The 18,383-nt window shown below is 41.7% G+C and overlaps 1 protein-coding gene and 1 long non-coding RNA gene across 3 annotated transcripts in view; both read left to right on the top strand.

Annotated features, from left to right (window-relative positions):
* TIPARP (TCDD inducible poly(ADP-ribose) polymerase) overlaps nucleotides 1–3,430 on the top strand; it is a 54,685-nt gene extending 51,255 nt beyond the window's left edge. For both annotated transcript variants that reach the window (XM_067548299.1, XM_067548212.1), the window contains exons 5-6: nucleotides 2,070–2,345; nucleotides 2,704–3,430. In XM_067548299.1, coding sequence (XP_067404400.1) covers nucleotides 2,070–2,345; nucleotides 2,704–3,151 — 724 coding nt within the window. In that variant the 3' untranslated portion in view covers nucleotides 3,152–3,430. The remainder of the gene's footprint in view (nucleotides 1–2,069; nucleotides 2,346–2,703) is intronic.
* A 3,589-nt stretch (nucleotides 3,431–7,019) lies between these two features.
* LOC137145856 (uncharacterized) overlaps nucleotides 7,020–18,383 on the top strand; it is a 32,927-nt gene continuing 21,563 nt past the window's right edge. The window contains exons 1-3 of the long non-coding RNA XR_010917831.1: nucleotides 7,020–7,095; nucleotides 8,593–8,667; nucleotides 9,427–9,495. This is a non-coding gene — a long non-coding RNA (uncharacterized lncRNA). The remainder of the gene's footprint in view (nucleotides 7,096–8,592; nucleotides 8,668–9,426; nucleotides 9,496–18,383) is intronic.

Genomic DNA, 18,383 nt, shown 5'->3' with positions numbered 1-18,383 from the left:
CCAATAAAGATTCTGCAATCAGAACTTAGTTGATAACTCTGCTGATAAAGCAAGAACAAGAATAGAATCCAGCTCTCTTTCCCATAGTTGTGTTGGATCTGCAGTGAAAAGCAGAGAGAATGTAACTTAGTCGGTAAAAAGTCTCTGAATACACATGGAGAGCAGACTGGGTGAGTAAGAAAGTGCCAGTTTTACACAGTCACTTACTTTTCAACCAGAACCACACTTTAACCAAAGGAAATTGGCTACAATAGTGTTGCCTTCAGCAAATTTTTCTATCAACGTAGTGCCATAGTAAACTTTTTACAAAGATGGCATAGAGAGCTAAATCTTGCTTGCTTTTCCCATCCACCAAGTTTTACTGATCTAAATTCAACTACTTATATAAGCAAGGCAGGCAGGATTTGATCTCTGATGTAGACAAAACTCAACTTGCCTAACGTAGCCATTGATAAACAGAATGTTCTCATGTCCCTTTTTCTTCCTAGCCAGAGCACATGAGATTTTCCCTGTTTCAATAGTGATAAGTTTGTAAAATAATAGTGACCTGATAACTTTAAGGTTATACTTAATATGAGCTCCACTGTTTGGGAATTAAATATAGAGCTATACCTCGTATGTCATAAAGCTCTAAGTCAGAGATTGGTGATTTCATAATTTGACCTTGGCTAAGTGGTATTGCTCACCCATGACTCCTCTTTACTGATCACCTTTGCTGTGGGTTGGCCCTGGAATCAGAAGAAAAGTGTCCATATTCCCCAGTGCCTGAGTCTGGCAACAGTAAAATGAGTTCAGGTCAAGTGCTTAACTGATGTAAACTGACATAGCTGTATTGACTCCATTGACATCAGTGGAGGTACACCGATTTACATCACCTGAAGATCTGAACCTCAAATTTTAAGCTGAATCTGCACAGCCTTACTCAACCATGGAACTACTCACGTAAGCAAGCATAATTCAGTTGAATAAAGCTTGCAAGTCCCAGTCCCTAATCAGGTGAATATAAGCCAGTTACCATGCTAGTTATCTAAACTTAGCAAATCTTAAATGTACCTGTCCGCAAGCGTGAAACATGCTGCAGAATTGGAATTATTCGCTATGGGTGAAATCTCGACTCGACTGAAATCATTGGCAAAATTTCCTTTCACTTCACAAGGGCCGGGATTTCATCCTCTGTTTATTTTTGTGCATTTTAAAAATCCAGCCAAGTATGTGTGCAGCAAACACTTGCAGTTTTCCTCCCTCTGGCCTGAATGATTTGCTGCCATTACAGATAGCAGCATAGCTCCTCCCATGTGTCACCTCTTACCTGGCAGCACTCCCCACAACAGAGCTGGTCCAAGACTGAAAATAAACAAATGCAGATATGATTCTAGTCCATGCAAATAAAAGCAACTAATTCTAGAGCTTTCCTCAGAAGAACTTTTGAGTAATAATGTGCAACACTGAAATTCAGTTCTCTTGTGGTATTAATTATGTTTACACATTATTTATCCAGGATCATAAATCACATTATGCCTTTACTATTTGAAAGGTGTTCTAAGGGAGTATGGAGGCCTGTTGTCAAAATGTTACTCTGTTCTTATTCTGTATGTTGCTTGTTCAATGGAAACGGTTAATGGGTCACAGCAAGTTAGTAAAATAATTCCATTTCCATTTGGTAGTGTTCTGCCTGTATGAGCTTTAGAAACTATGATCTGCCACTGACCGATGGAGCAACTCATTCTAGGTTTCTCTGCAGATTAGAAGCCTTAATGATGACTAATATAATAGGTTTCCACCAGTAGTGTTTGCACTGAGGTTTTTCTCTTTTAATGAACTGATTCTGTAGTCAGGCGAGCCTTTGAGAGTTTTGGCATTGGTTTGAATGGACACAGGACTGGGGACTAAGCAGATAAGGTGTTTGGCATGCTCTTTTTAAACAGGCATTGAGCTATATAAAATACTGCATTGCCATATAGCTGTAAAGCAGCAACAATTTAAGAGCTCTTGGTGACTAAATGATCATTGTTTAAAGGTCTTTTATTTCTGATTGTTTAAGTGCAAATCCTTTCTCCTTCCCAAACTAGGACTCTGAGTGGCAATCCTCCAATACCTTCTCCATCAGCTGAATCAGCCTCTTCACAAGTCTTATCTCCAACAGCTATTACCTCTATAAACCTTTATCCTGAAACTTGGATTAGTATGGATCCAGCTCAGGACTTCATCCAAGTGCCTGTTTCTAAGGAAGATAAAAGCTACAGAACCATTTACAATCTGTTTCACAAGACTGTGCCAGAGACCAAATATAGAATTTTGAAAATACAGAGAGTGCAAAACCAGTTTCTCTGGGAGAAATATAAAAGGTGAGTCCATGTAAATAGTTTTATCATGTTGGAAAACTTCCTTTTTGGGAGGGAAAAAAAATGTAATCTGATTGTTAAGCAGAATACATACATTTCATCAAATCCCTTCTTAAAAAAAGCAACAGCTTTAAGTTGAATAATTTTGCTTGAAAAATAAACATTGGTGTACACATTTCCTGAAAATTCTGGTGTCAGAAGGTAAATAGCTGCATTTTGACATATTGAAAAAATGAAGAAGAGTTCTCTCATTTTCCCCTCTAACAGTTCTAATATTCAAGATAACAGTAATATGTGGAGAACTTTTTCATCCATAGATCTGCACTGAAAATTCATCTTCACTTTTCTTTTTCTATTTCAGGAAAAAGGAATATATGTCTAAAAAAATGACAGGGCTTGACAGAATAATGAATGAAAGGCACCTGTTCCATGGTACCTCCCAGGACGTAGTGGATGGAATCTGCAAGCACAACTTTGATCCACGAGTCTGTGGGAAGCATGCCACCATGTTTGGACAAGGCAGTTACTTTGCCAGGAAGGCTAGCTACTCTCATAACTTTTCCAAAAGGTCACCCAAAGGAGTTCATTACATGTTTTTGGCTAAAGTACTGACAGGAAGATACACAGTCGGCAATCATACTATGAGGAGACCTCCACCTGTGAACCCCGGCAGCATCACCAGTGACCTATATGACTCTTGCGTGGATAATTACTTTGAACCTCAGATTTTTGTCATTTTTAATGATGACCAGAGTTACCCTTATTTTGTTATTCAGTATGAAGAAGTTAGTAACACTGTCTCCATTTGAAAATCCTCCATGCTGCTAAATTATTCATTACAATGAACTCTTATCTCACATTTGTAGTAGTTTTTGTGAAAAAGTGGACTTTACAGAACTGATTAAAGTTAGTGCTTGGAGGAGGGCTTAAAAAATAAAAAAGCAGCCCTGAAGTGACCAGTTGTGCACTTGCTTGTTTGATTATGTATGTGCAAATTGTAAATATTTTCTCATTGTTTATAGTTGAAAATCTGTGCCTTTTGTTATAAAATACTGTTTATTTATGTTAGTAAATATTCATGTTTAAAACATTTGTTGATCAAATTATTTAAAATTATGTTGTGCTTATGCATATCATTATGTTGGTTTACAGTTGACTTGAAAATTACTTATGCCCTCATCCTAAAATCTTAAGCTTTTTAAAATGCAGGATCCAAATAACTTGTAATCAAAGGTGTTAAAACAGTTGGTGAGGAGCTCTCTGAATTACTAATGTTGACCTTTAACAAATCTTGGAACGTTAGGGAAGTTCTTGAGGACTGAAGAGAAGTTAATGTTATGCCATTACTTAATTAGGATGACACACAATTAAACATAGGTCAGTTAAACTAACACTGATCCTGGGCAAAATTGTATCCCTTAACAGCATTTCTATAATCTATAAAGAATTAAAGCTTGGTAGCATAAGTAATGCAAATCAACATAATTTTGTAAAAAATAGGTCTTGTTTAACAAACTTAATATCATTTTTTGATGAGATTACAAGTTTGGTTGGTAAAGGTAAATGGATTAAAAACTGGTTAACTCATAGATCTCAAAAAGCAATTGTAAATGAGGAATCCTTGTTCTGAGGTGTTTCTAGTGATGGCCTGCAGGGATCTGTTCTTGGCCCAATGTCATTTGATACCTTGAGCAATGATCTGGAAGAAAATATAAAATCATTGATGGTAAAATTGCAGACAACACAAAAACTGCTGGAGTGGTAAATAAAGATAGGGCTAGTCAAGTATACAGACCAACCTGGATTGGTTGGTAAAATGGGCTCATTTAAGCAACATGCATTTCAATACAGCCAAATGCAATATCATATGTATGAACAAAAAAAGAGGGGAGACAGTATTCAGGAGTGCAGTTACACTGAAAAGGACTGAAGGATTATGGTACATAACCATCTGCATAGGAGCTCCCAGTGCAATGCTGTAGCTAAGAGGGTGAACATGAACCTCAGGTGAATAAGCAGAGGAATATCAAGGAGAAGTAGGGAGATGGCATTGCCTCTATATGTTAAAATAAATTAGTGAGTCTCCAGTTCTGGTGTCCACATCTCATAATGCATGTTGAAAAACTGGAAAAGGTTAAGAAAAGAGCTACAAAAATAAGTTGAGGTCTGGAAAACCTGTCTTATAGTGAGAGACTATTTCTGTTTAGCTTATCCAAGAGAAAGTTAAGGGGTGACTTGATTCTTGTGTACAAGTAGTTTCATGGGAAGCAGATTCCTGGTACTACCTCTTTAATATAACAGAAAAAAACATAAGATTCAATGGTCAGAAACTGAGGCTAGACAAATTCAGACTAGAAATGTCATACAATTTTTTAACAGTGAAGGTAATTAACCATTGGAACAACTTACCTAGGGACATGGTAGATTCTTTATTACTGGAAGTCTTTAAATCTCTCTTTCTAAAATACATGCTGTAGCCCAGACAGAAGTTTGATGCAGAAATCACTGGATGAGGGTCTAGGGCCTGTATTATGCAGGAGGTCAGACTAGATAATCATAATGGTCCCTTCTGCCCTTAAAATCTGTTAACCTAATCTGTATGAGCAGAGCTTCGTTGTCTTCAACTGAGCTCCGCGTGGGTGCAGATGTCTGCTCACAAAGATCTGATTGCAGAATCAGGGACTTTTTTTTTTAAAGATGCACCAGTGAAGATAAAGCATTCTGCATTCCAATGGTAATAGAAGTGCAGCAATTCCTATATTAGTATAACTGAAAAGAAATCATGTGTAACAGACCAGTAACCATTATAGGTCTGACCCAAAGCCCTCGGGTGTTAATGGAAAGACTCCCATTGACATCAGTTAGTTTTCCATCAGGCTCCACTCATTGAATTAAGTTTGATTATCTGAGCCTGTAACAGTAAATGTAATTTCTCTAGATCTATATATACATTTTATTTATGAATCTTTAAACTGGAATCTGAAGTCATGTTAGAACTACAATTAAAAATCTGAACATGTTAAGAGCAATTGTGTGCCCTTCCAAATCTTCTAAGCCAATCTTGGTATCCTAGCTTACTAGTTTCACCTGAGTGACTCATGAGATGCTGTTGTAGAATGTGTCCTCTTTTGATTACAGCATTTAGAATTCCATAAGATATTCTACTTCCTGCAGACAGCTGAACAATGAATGTACTAATCAGTGTTACTGCAATGTGCTGTCCTGCTGTTTAACTCAGTCTCATTTCAGCAGTACAGTTGATAAAAGATTCAGGGACACAATCAATGGAAAGTCTTGCACGTCCTGTCTACACTAGAGTTTTAAGGAATGGTTTTACAAGAGGTAACTATTGTGTTGGATTTTACAATGTTAGCTGAATGTAGACATAGTGAATTGTAGTTTCACCTTGATAGAGGTGGTTGAGGTGAAAGCTAGGCTGCATGAGTATTCACCTCAACCCTCTATGTTGAGGTAAAACCACAACACCCTGTCTACACTCAGATTTTGCAAAGTATTAGCCATCATATGAAAACCTTTTTTACTAGTATAGACATGGCCTAAAAGTATATGACTTGGGTACACAGTGCACAAATGTAACTCCGCTGATCTAAATGGAAGTTCTGATTCTCCTTCGTGTGAGGAGAATCAGGCTGTGGGGACTTTGCATTGCCATGGATCCACATCAGACATCTTTGGAATTGTTCCTTTGCTGCTTTATGATACTCTTCTGCATCCACGTTCTCCTTGTAGCCTCATAAAACCAATACTTAAGTAGGAGACTCAAGAGTCCCTCCATCACCCATGCTGCATATTTCCCCCTCCCTGCTGTGAACTGCCCCAGTGGAATAACACTGCACTTTGTCAGTTATGCATGGGCTGGCTTGTCACAAGGGTGTTGAACTTGGGAGCTGAAGCTCTACATAGTAAAATCTTAAAATTTAAGGAACAAATCTTTGCATAAGTTAATACTGGTCATTGCAGCATAACTGCCACCCTCTGCTCCACTGAGGTTTTGGGCTGTATGGGTAGTTGCAAACCCACTCAACACCATCCTAGTCTACCCTAAGCATTCCTCTCTGTATTTAAAAAAAAAAAAACAAAAATCACTGCAGAGTGCTGCTCTGCAACATGCAGAAGGTGCTGAGTCTCTGAACAGCCCACTACAAATTGCTCTCTCACCCTGTGCAGCAGAACTCAGGTGCTCCCACTATATTTAGGATCCTTCATAACTATGCAAAACAGGAGGAAGAATTCTGCCTTTTATGTGCATATGGCTGACTCAGCAAAGACTCATGCTACGTAAGGTAAGTTATGGTTGTCACTTCTTACCACAGTATCACTATTCCAGGTCCTGTGTAGATTTGTTCACTGACTCAAAGAGCAGATTCAATAGGTACCAGATAAAGTAACATCCAGCCCTCCTTATTTGGGGAGTGCGGAGAGGGAAATAAAGGTCAGCTGAGTTCCAGGATTGTTATGGGATGTGCAGGCATCTTGGAGATCTAAGAGAAAGTCTCGGGGGTGTGTAAAATACCAACAACCACATGTACAGCTGGAGGAAAGGAAAGACACAAGTAAGGGTTAACTGGGCACAGCTGCTTTTCTGTCTCTGCTCTGATTGCAAGAGGATGGTAGGCAGCAGTGTGTGTTTGGCCTAGAAACCAGTGAGGGAGTGGCCTTTCATAGACAGAGGAGGGTGGTTGCCAGAGACAGGAGAAAGACATTACTGGTGATTTGCTTCTCAAAGCCCAAGGTAAAGATTTCACTTTTCTTTCATGCAGTGGGGGGTCATTTATGATGCAAATATACTGATGCATAGTATCTGGCTGGGCCACTCAAACATTTCAGGATTTGTCTACAGGGGAAAGTTATACTGGTATAAGCCAAGATGGGAATTTAAACCAGTCTAGCTCCCATTGTGGATACTTTTAATCAGCAAATGGGTGCCTTTTTCAGTTTAACCGATGTCACTTTGGAAGGGGTTTAAGTAAACCAAAGAAAGTCACTCATTCTCTTTCTGGACTGATTGGCTATAGCATTACACTGGTATAATCCTCTATCAGTTTAATTATACTAGTGAAACTTTCCTGTGGAGACTAAGCCTCAGAGTTATGTCTTTTTACAGTTCTAGTAACCTCACATCTCTCAGTTTCAGAGCCATCATGCCTGCTTCTCCCTCAGGATGAGTTCCTCCCCCAGTGGTCTGCAGCAGGCTTCTAGACAGCACTTCCAAATGCAGTAGTAAGAAACAAACTGGCAGTCAGGTTCTGTGGAAATGAAAACCTGACATGTGGAGACTATTCCCCAGCTATGTTACCCTAAACTCTCTCCTTGCTCAGCTACCTTCACACATTAGATTACTTTCTAATCCTCTGCAAAACTGCTCATGGATTGAAATTGCCTGATGCAGTATTTTGTAGGAGATCAACTCGGAGTGGGACTTTAGCACTCTGTGTTCCTCTCTTCCCTACTGGTCTAATTGTGTGGAGCGGGGCTAGTGGTACTCTTTCAAGCTCCACTCAACAAAATAAGATCCACCTACCCAAGTCACTCCTTATAGTAGATTGTGTATTCTTCAACATATGATCTTTCCTGTCCTTCCTTACATGCTGCGAAGCACTGTGAAATCATTAACAAAGTAGTCTTATAAAATACTATCACTGGACAGCTCAGTTAGCACCCGTTGACATAAATGGGGCAGTTCACCCCTCCCTGAGTTATTGCTGAGGTTGGAAGAACCTGGAACAGACATCACCACCTCAGTTACACTTGGTTCACACGCCGACACTATCTGTCAACTCCAGTAGCTGCTAGGGTGTGTCTTCTCTGCAATGAGCCCAGCCTAGGCTAACTGGTGGAGCACCCCCACCACCAATCCCTACCCAAGACAGACCCAGGCAGCAGTTTGCTTATTGGTGCTGCATTCCTCCACGTGAAGAGCTAGGATTTCTGTGGGGGTTTCCCCTGGCTCTTTGAGCTTCCTAAGCTGTGCTGCTCTGTGAATTCTTTTGCAGTGTATTGTGGGAGAACATGCCAGTCCTTCCTGGGCCCTGTGTAGAAGTGCCATTAGCCCAGCAACTCACTGAAGTAACCACTCCCAATGGGTAGCAGGGCATGGCTCTGACTCAAGATGATGAGCTGTTCCTACTGCAGTGATTAATACAACTCATTTTGGTAACAGGCAGCCGATGCAGGGCATTAGCAATGGAAAAGGGCATTTGGGCAGCAGCTTGTTCTTTCTCCACCCCAGAAGGCAGCAGCAGCAGTGTGCCCTGCTGAGATCACACAGGCTGTATGCAGACATGGAGTAGTGGAAACAGCTAATGTGAGTTTTAATAGCTGAGGAATCCCCTTGTGCTGTCAGCTGTCAGAGCTGAGCTGATGAAAGCTGGAGGGGTCTACTGAGCTACAAAGGGAGACATGGGAAGTTGGCTTTGCCAAGAAACCTGACAGACTGTTTAGAGTGCCTTCTGTATGAGAAGTTCACCTGCATCACCAGCAGTGGTGTAAAATTACTTGTGTGCAGTAGTGTGTACCACACTAAATCACTGGTTGCGTGTTTAGCTTTTTCCTCCCTGCTTGGAATCCATCTTGGATCGCATGTGGCTGGTGAGAGAGAGAGGAAGAAGTAGTGGCAGGGAAAATGGAGGTTCGTCCACCCTCAAGCGAAGCTTTGTGTACAGATTTCACCTCATAGCATGTGATATTCCCCACTGAAGTAGTGAGATCAGTCATAACAAGCAAAGCCATCCCCTTGGTGTCATAATACCCCCTAACAGTAACATACAGTCAGTGGCAGCCCATGTCTTTCTCAGCAATGCCACTTCTCTGCTTTATCAGGCCTTTGGGCTGTTTCCCAATCCCCTCCCCAAAAAGGTCCTCTGATTCCAATGAGAGATTGTGCTGGCTGAACCCTGAAACAGCCAGCATCTGCTCCAGTTCCTCTGGCTCCTCTAGTTCCAAAACCCCAACCAGCAGGGAGAGGGCATTATGCCAAGCACCTCATCAAATTCATCATAGAACAGACTTACCACACTGGCCATTGTGATCCTTGATCTTTAGGGCTTTGATTTTCTCCTTACAGTGAGAAGCCTTCCAGTGAATCTCCTCAGCCAGCTTCTTGGAGATATCCTCATCGCATGGGTGATTTCAGGTACATCTCCCCAAATTTGGGGTTTTACTGACCTCACACCAGAGATCCACCAGATCTTTGGTGTCAGCAGCTGGCAGCATGCTGGGAGGATGATTTTCCAGATGGCATCTCATGCAAAATCATGCTCTGAAGAGTCCATAGCTTCTGTTTGCCAGAAGCTGGGAATGGGCAACAGGGGGTGGATCACTCAATGATTACCTGTTCTGTTCATTCCCTCTGAAGGGAATTGGTCACTGCTGGAAGACAGGAGTCTGGTCTAGATGGACCATTGGTCTGACCCAGTATGGTCATTCTTATGTTCAAGTGCTGTGAAGGAGCAGTAGAAATGTAACTGGATGTGTGCAGTGTGGGGATTAAACACCCGTTTGGTGTATAGAAATTGAAAAGTGACTTCTGGTGCAGAAGAAGAGAGTAGGTAGAGGGGAAGAAAATATGGTATGGGGGAAATGTGGGAAGACACTGGAGGAGCGTCAGCACGTGTTTGGTTAGTCTGTGTCTTTACTGGAACGTGTATGGGTTACGAAATCAAGATAAAGTGGAAACCAGGCTCTAGCATATATCCCCTGCCAGGCCAACTGGTCCAAGTTTAAAGCAACACCAACTCCAGGCCAGAGTTTTTGTGCATGGATGGCACAAAAACCTGCTGCCTATTAATTTCTTTTGGTGACCCCTTGTTCTTGTGTTATGACAAGGATAAAGAACACTTCCTTGTTTACTTTTGCCACGTCAGGCATGATTTTATAGATCTCTATCATATCCTCCCTTAGTCGTCTCTTTTCCAAGCTGAAAAGTCCAAGTGTTATTAATCTCTCCTCATATGGAAGCTGTTCCATAGACCTAATCATTTTTGTTGCCCTTCTCTGTACCTTTTCCAATTCCAATATCTGTTTTTTGAGATGAGGTGACCAGATCTGCACATAGTATTCAAGATATGGGCGTACCATGGATTTATATAGAGGCAATATGATATTTTTTGTCTTCTTATCTATCCCTTTCCTAATGATTCCCAGCATTGTTAGTTTTCAGAGAGAGAGTTTCAGAGAACTATCTACAATGACTGCAAGATCTCTTTCTTGAGTAGTAACAGCTAATTTAGCCCCCATCATTTTATATGTATAGTTGGGATTATGTTTTCCAATGTGCATTGCTTTGCATTTATCAACATTGAATTTCATTTGTCATTTTGTTGCCGTCATCCAGTTTTGTGAGATCCCTTTGTAACTCTTCACAGTGTGCTTTGGACTTAACTTTCTTAAGTAGTTTTGTATCACCTGCAAATTTTGCCACCTCACTGTTTGCCCCTTTTTCCAGATCATTTATGAATATGTTGAACGAACAGTACTGGTCCCAGTACAGATCCCTGGGGGACACCACTATTTACCTCTCTCCATTCTGAAAACTGACCATTTATTCCTACCCCTTGTTTCCTATCTTTTAATCAGTTACTGATCCAAGAGATGACCCATGACATCTCTTATCCCATGACAGCTTACTTTGCTTAAGAGCCTTTGGTGAGGGACCTTGTCAAAGACTTTCTGAAAAACTACACTATATCCACCAGATCACTCTTGTCCACTTGCTTGTTGACCCCCCCTCAAAGAATTCTAGTAGATTGGTGAGGCATGATTTTCCATTACAAAAACCATGTTGACTCTTTCCCAACAAATCATGTTCATCTCTGTCTGATAATTCTGTTTTTTACTATAGATTCAATCAATTTGCCTGGTACTGAAGTTAGGATTACCGGCCTGTAATTGCCGGGATCATCTCTGGAGCCTTTTTTAAAAATTGATGTCCCATTAGCTGTCTTCCAGTTATCTGGTACAGAAATCGATTTAAGTGTAATAATTGCCCTCTGTGATATTCAGATGATTGAAGTTTTCCTATATTCCATCCTATTTTTAGAATTTCCTTTTTAGTTAGTAAAAATAGCTACAAATGCTGTTGATAAAAAGCCCTTGCTTGCACTGCAGGGTATTGACAATGTTTATGTTGTTTCCATACCAACGTGTTCATAAAGTACAGAGTATCTTTCAAAGACTTATCAAATTAGCTACTCCTTACCATATGGTGATCAAGTTACATGATCACACTGAGAGCATAGGGCCCCGATTCTCCTCTCACTCTGATGTAAGTCTGAAGTAATGCCACTGAAATTAATGGAGTTACAGTGGAATGAGAGGTGAATTGGGCCCATAGTTGCAGTCACAAACTCATGGACCCCTAGGGGTAGGTCTTCACTGCAGAATTAACTTGGGCTCTTATTTGGGTGTTGTGCCTAACATCCCTCCCATCCACATATTAAATCTTCTCACTCAAGAGGGATGGTGCTTTAAACCCAGGTTAGCAGCCCTGGCTGAGGGTATTAGCTAGAGCACCAATGCCACATTTGCTGAGATACTACTTCAGACTTCGCAGTGAGGAATGTTAGCTGAATCACTCGAATGCTGATAGTCCTCCAATGCCTTCCCACAATTTCTCCCGAAGGACAGACCATTTATCCCACAATTCACAAGAGAAGAACCATAGACTGGCTCATCTTAGCGCAGGACAAAGAACCCACAGAAGTCCTAGCACCACATATGGGTGACACTAACCTGGGTAAGGATTTGCAGCGTGGCTGCTGACATGGGGCTAACCCAGGTACCGATAACCCAAGTTAACTCTGCAGTGAAGACATACCGTAGGAGCTCCCTACAAAGATTGGTTTAGTAACATAAAGCAATGCAGTTTAGTTTACATAAGAGACCACGTTCTGTCCTTAGTCCATGCAATAGGGCCATGAAGGAGTCAAAGAGGTTTGCCTGTGTGTAACTGAGGGCAGAATTTGGCAGAAGGAATAGGAGACACCAGTAGTTGCTAAGTATGTTGTTTAACTGCTTCACACAAGCATCTTCACTTTTTCTTCCACACAACCATTTGCATAAGGGGCAACTCCTCAAACAGATCTGAAAAACTGCAATCCCTGCCATTCTTCAAACAGTTCCTCAGCACCCATTTCTAACATGAGAGCTACAAGAAATAATCAGAAGATAATGGACTGGATCCAAAGCTCACTGAAATCAGAAGGAGTCTTTCCATTTACTTAATTCGGTTTGGGATCAGGTCCAGTGGCTACTTAGAGGACCAGTGGGGATTACTGATATCTATTTATATTTTTAAAAAATGATGTGAAACCCACACATTGTGGTCACAGCTGGCCTGCCTCAACGTGTTGCTGTTATTTTCCCCACCCTCCCCACTTCCCTCTTATTATGTGTTAAATTAATTTAGGACCTGCCTTGAAGAGCCTACACTCTAATTTAATATAAGGCACATGTTCTATTGTGTGCATGTACAGCACCTTACGCAATGGGGTCCTGATCCTGTATAGGGCCTCTGGGTCCTACCACAGTACAAACGAATAATAATATTAATTCTTGTGTTCCGGTAGGAAAAGAAATGGTACACAGGATGTATCAAAAGTCAAGGGTAAAACTAGATAAAAAGTATCGTCTGTGATGATAAAGAGCTTAAAGACGTGTGTGTTTAACCTGTAGGTGATGGTGTATACTTAAGGAAAAGGCATTAGAATGATCAGAAAATGCAGTTAATTTATAGCAGAGATGATCCATGGAAGAGAGCAGTAATAAGCGTGTGTTTGTCAAGAGGGAGTTTCTATATTGGGTGGGGCTGTGTTGGCTAGACTTAAATAGTTATTTCCAGATTTATGGGAAACTTTAGGCCAGACTGTAAAATGTAGTGTGTACACTGGCAGGCCCTGGTCCCACAAGGGCTTGATTAACTTGCAGTTTATTCACACACACTATGTTCTGAGTAAAATGCTGCGGAGGATTCACTGGGTGAATGCTTTCACCTTTCTCCTCTGGAAACTGAAGTCCAAATCCTGATTTAGGCCACAAGAGAAAATTAACTTGGTCATCTCTGCCTGAGTCATTAGAAAATGGCTATAAACATCGCAGAATTACCACCAAATATACTGTCATGAAATTAGTTTAGCAAAGGCTAAAGACATATCACTAACTTGAAAGGGAAAAAAACTGCAGAAGAATTTTCTAGGCTTGGAAAAGGAACAGAAGAAAAACAAGATATTCCAAGTGAAGGTTACACTTAAACTCCATACAACTGAAAATATGGAAATGCAGAATAAGACTATCCAGATGACTTCAGTCATGTCCCACCACAATCTGTATCATCATCCTAACACAGGGATGGGTTTAGTTTTATTGTAAGCTCTCTGGACAAGGACCATTGCCCTGATTCTGGTCTCTTTATGTTGCTCCTATAGCATACCAGGGCCAGATCTTCCCACGAAGAGTATTCCTGGAACAGGGAGCTCCCCGGGAGGCTCTGAGCTAATATAATGGCTCTGCACCACAGTCCCTGGAGCCGGAGACATGTCAGGGAGTGAGTAGTTTGAAGGGACTTCGGGATGGGGGCATGGTTTATGCATAGAGAGCACGGCTATCCAGCTATTCTGGGCTGTTGGAGGGTCCCCTGTGGGCTATTGCAGCCTGGCTATAAATTAGAACAGCCACTGTTACTTTCCATGTCATTTCTAAATTCAGTGCAGTCAGTGCTGGAGGCATTCATGGAGTAAACGAGAGCATATTTAGACCCAATGCGTGATTTCCTGACGAAAGGGTGCAAGAGTTTGCTCTGAGTAGATCTTCCAGTGATTTCAGTGGAACTTCCACGGCAATAAGCAGAGCAGTATATAATGGCTGAGATACATAATTCAAGACAAATGGAAATGTACTCCTGAAAGAAGTTACTGAACAAGCCTGGGAGACCAAATGCTTGAGTTAATGCTACGATTCAGCATAAGTATTTTGATGCTGTGTCGTGTCCATTTTATTGTCCATTAAGAGGACAGAGGGTGGGCAGACATAGCTGAGAAAAATGTACACACTGATCAAAGAACTTCTTGATTTTAAACCCTCTCTCTTCCCTTGCGTGCGCGTGCAGATACACAGACACAGTTACTATGAAAACTGGGGCTTTAAGAAAAACACCGAATAAAATAAATAAAAATTCCCTCTCCTCCATGCCCAAAATTACTTTTCTTGTCCAGCCCTGTGCATAACTCCAATGTACTGATATTTTTACCCAATTTTGGTATAAAAATTTGGGTCCATTTGCTGAAAATGAACTGCATCCTGACAATGCAAAAAACTCTGGAGCAGATTCTGTTTGGTTTGCATCAGCGCACTTGTGACCGAGTGCTGCTGCGCAATAGCAGCTGATCCAGCACTCTGATAACTGCAACTTCAGTTAGTTTCCCCATGCACTGCTGAATGTGGGAACTGTGCCAGAGTGGTAGATTGAAGATAGGCTGGAGAGAACTAAAAGCTAATTACTTCATTAACTCAGAGAGTACAAAGGCACAGGAAGGAAGTGCACATGGGGGCAAGGAGAGAAAGTGGAAGAGTTACAGGGTCAAAGGCACAGGAGAACTCCTCCCTGCTGGGCTCAGGATTCGTAAAGGCCAAGGAAACTGTTCAAGCTGCTGCCCAACCTGTAAAGTTGGTAGAAATACACTCTGTAAATAAACCACTGGGTGTTTTACCTGAAGAAGGTCTCCAAATAGTTTGTTTGTTTTGGAAAGAGGCAGGAGTGGAGCATGCCCCTGCCACGTGAAGTGAGGACTAACTCCAATTAAATGAATGCTGTTTCATGGTGTAAGTCCACAAGATGTCAGATCAGAATCTGGACCTTCATATGTTACTAGTGACAAATTCTTTAGCCTCACTAATCCACAGCAGTAAACAACGTCTCCTCGTGAAAACCAGCTTCAGAAGACGCTTCTTCCTGCTCAAGACAACATGCGGGCCAAAAGAGAAGAGAAATAATGGTCTGTAAAAATGTACAACAATAATCAGTTATTTGTACTCCAGTTAACACTTTATTCCAACTGACAGAAGAAAATCTTTCCCATCTCCAGGAAAGTGCATTTCCTCTGCTGCAGGCCTGAAGCAGATTTGTGATGACAGAATCCTCTACCACTGTGACAACAGTGTAAACAGTGCTATTTCAGCCATAAGAAGAGTATTGTTGAGTAAGGAACTTCTTGGTCAGAGCTCACTTGCTAACTAGGATGGAGGGGAAAGTAGGTCTTTTATTAATCTAACTGGATCCTGTTTCAGATGTCTCTGGTAAATGTCAACTAAAAAACGGATATTAAAATATGTTGAAATATACAGGCTTATGTTTCTTCAAGCAGGATGTATACTTGAGTAACGTGATCCTCTCTTTCAATAGCTTTCATTGCTTAAACAGTTACAGAACTAGTGTGAATCTCTCTCAGCAACATTTTAAAAAGAGCAATACGTGCAAGTCAAATCCAGTCGTCTCTGGGTATTGAGTGCCTAATTGGAAGGCTGGGGGTTCAAACCTAGCTCACATTAGTTAGGGTATATCTACACTGCAATGCAAGCCCAGGGTTTGTAGAAATCAAATGAGCAAACTCAGGATCTGCTAACTTGATTTCTAACTTAGGGCTTGAGCATCTACACTCATTTGTAACCTCAGGTTAGGAATTGTTGAATCCTGGATCCCAACCTGGGGCTTCAGCATCTACACTGCATTCTGCAGGCCTGAGTCCAACCACCCGTATCCCAGACTTCCTAGCGCTCTCCCAAAATGTGACTGCTCTAGCCCTTTGTTCATGGTGCAATGTGGGAAAATTTGACTATCCACCAAACATCAGTGTCCAGAGGACAGAGAAAGTCAGTCTGTGGTATTGTGGCATACTTTTGGTGGACTCTCGGCGCACGAGTCTGGTGGGGCTGTGTCTACACTGCAAAGCAAGAGAGCTTGAAGCCTGGATCCTGGTTTGACTCAGATTCTGTGGGGTCCTGGGACCCTGGGTCCAAGCACTGGGTTAGTGCAATTTGTTTGTTGATAGGAGGGGGGTTAGGGCTTACACTGCAGGAAGACATACCCCTTAGGGGTCCCAGAGCCTTGGCCCCAGCCCAGGCCTGGACATCTACCCTGCAATTTTATAGCCCTGTAGTCCAAGCCCCATGAGCCGGATTCAGCTAACCTGGGCCAGCCACAGGTATTTTATTGCAGTGTAGATATGCCCTTAGAGACTGAGGATGAAAGTCTGGTCCCACTGAAGTCAATGGGAATTTTGCCATTGACTCCAGTGGAGCCACGATCTGTGTTACACAACTGGTTGATCATGGTCCAAGTTCTTGACCTCATGATTCCATCATGAATTACATCCATCATGATGTCATCAGTTCTGTTGGCCATCTCAGCTGAGCGGTCAAGAACTGGATGGGCTTGACCAATGAACGACCCTTTGAGAGAGAGTCCCTTCAGGTCAAGCTTGGGGAACGTTGCCAAAGGGGTGTGGGGAAGCTTACACTTCCATTATCTGTGGGGCATAGTGTCAGGACTATCTGCACCTCTGTCCCCCTTGTAGTCCCCCTGAGTGTGCCCTTCAGGTGATAGGCCTTGTGCATTTACCTCTCCTGGGGAGGATTCCATAATTCTCCCACTCTTAGACAGTATCTGAGCTACAGCACCCTATGTACCTTTCTTACCCAACTGCATTCACACATCCACAGTTCTTCCCTTTGGGAGTCTGTGACCAATGGTATATGGTGATCAGTCAGCCTTCTTAAACCAAAGTATCATTTATTTGAACAGGAGGAACAAAGCGTTTAGAGAGAGAGAGAGGGTTTTAAAACAATCATCCATCTACATGCATGCCTATCTTACCCCTAAACTCTCAGCATGTCCTAATGGGAACCTAGGCAGGCCTACCTTCTCCAGACACCCAAAGAGTGTCTTTGGTACAATCTGGTTCCCTTCCTCCCCTAAACAATTCCCTGAGTAGCCGCCATCCTCTTAAGATGGAGTCCCTTTTCAAACTGCTACAGTTTTTTTTGATCTTCTGATTCCCAGGCCTTGGCCCTGCTTCTCAAAACCAGTTCTATAAATTGGCTGGAGCCAGGTAGACTCTCCAGAGGCAAGAGTTCAGACCTTCTCCCTTAATACCCCTTCAGTGTTTGCTGAAAAGTGGCTTATCTTGAACTGTTCTTCTTCCTTCTTTCTTGGTTGTGCCCCCATTAAACTAACCAATAAATTCATACAGCAGACGTCCCAATAACTAAGTCAACATTCAGCATTCATAAATTATTACAGAGAGATGTTTATGAATAAACGGGGGACTTCAGTCTTCATGGTGGTTATCATGGCATCTCCTGTGAACACACAAAGGATCTGTTTTGCAGCAAGTGAAATATCTATTCAAAGTTACAAAGTAGTAAGGGCTGTGAATATAAGGGCAGAGTGTAGTGTTAAATTTGTGAATGTGGACCTATGCTTACTTTTGATTGTCACATACAGCATTAAAAGCAGAACTGCTTTTCATAGTTCATGGTCAGCCTAGCAAAGCACACGAGCTGTGTCTGAAGGGCTCAGTCTCAATATGGGAAAATATGGACACTAAAGAGAAAAAGAATGAAGATAATCCTGAATGTCTGATTTTTATAACAGCCTTGACAAGTGTTCATCTTTCACACTGGCAAAGCTGTCCACTGGAGCTGGCTGAGAACACCACGTAGCATAGCAGCAAACGTGCTGCCTTTTGCTTCATGCTCACCACGGCTATATACATAGTCATTCCTTTGGCTCTTGCCATATTCTCAGCCAGCTGAAGTGAGACACTCTAATACATGTGTTAATGTGAATTTGGACAGAGATGAGCAAACTTATTTATTATTAACACTGTCTGTGCCATACACAATCAGATATTTAACTGGCTCAGGAACAACAGTGGAGGTCAGAATTAGGCCCTGGGACTAAGAATCCCAATATGACAGGTGTCAGTGTTCTTCTATATATTCCCCAGGCTTACAGGTATTGGTCCTGCT

This window comes from Emydura macquarii, unplaced genomic scaffold (genome assembly GCF_026122565.2).
Source record: "Emydura macquarii macquarii isolate MOO-44397 ecotype Brisbane River unplaced genomic scaffold, CSIRO-AGI_Emac_v2 contig_18, whole genome shotgun sequence".
Taxonomy (NCBI): Eukaryota; Metazoa; Chordata; order Testudines; family Chelidae; genus Emydura; species Emydura macquarii.
The sequence above is the reverse complement of the archived record's forward strand: the minus strand, read 5'-3'. Positions and strand labels throughout refer to the sequence as shown.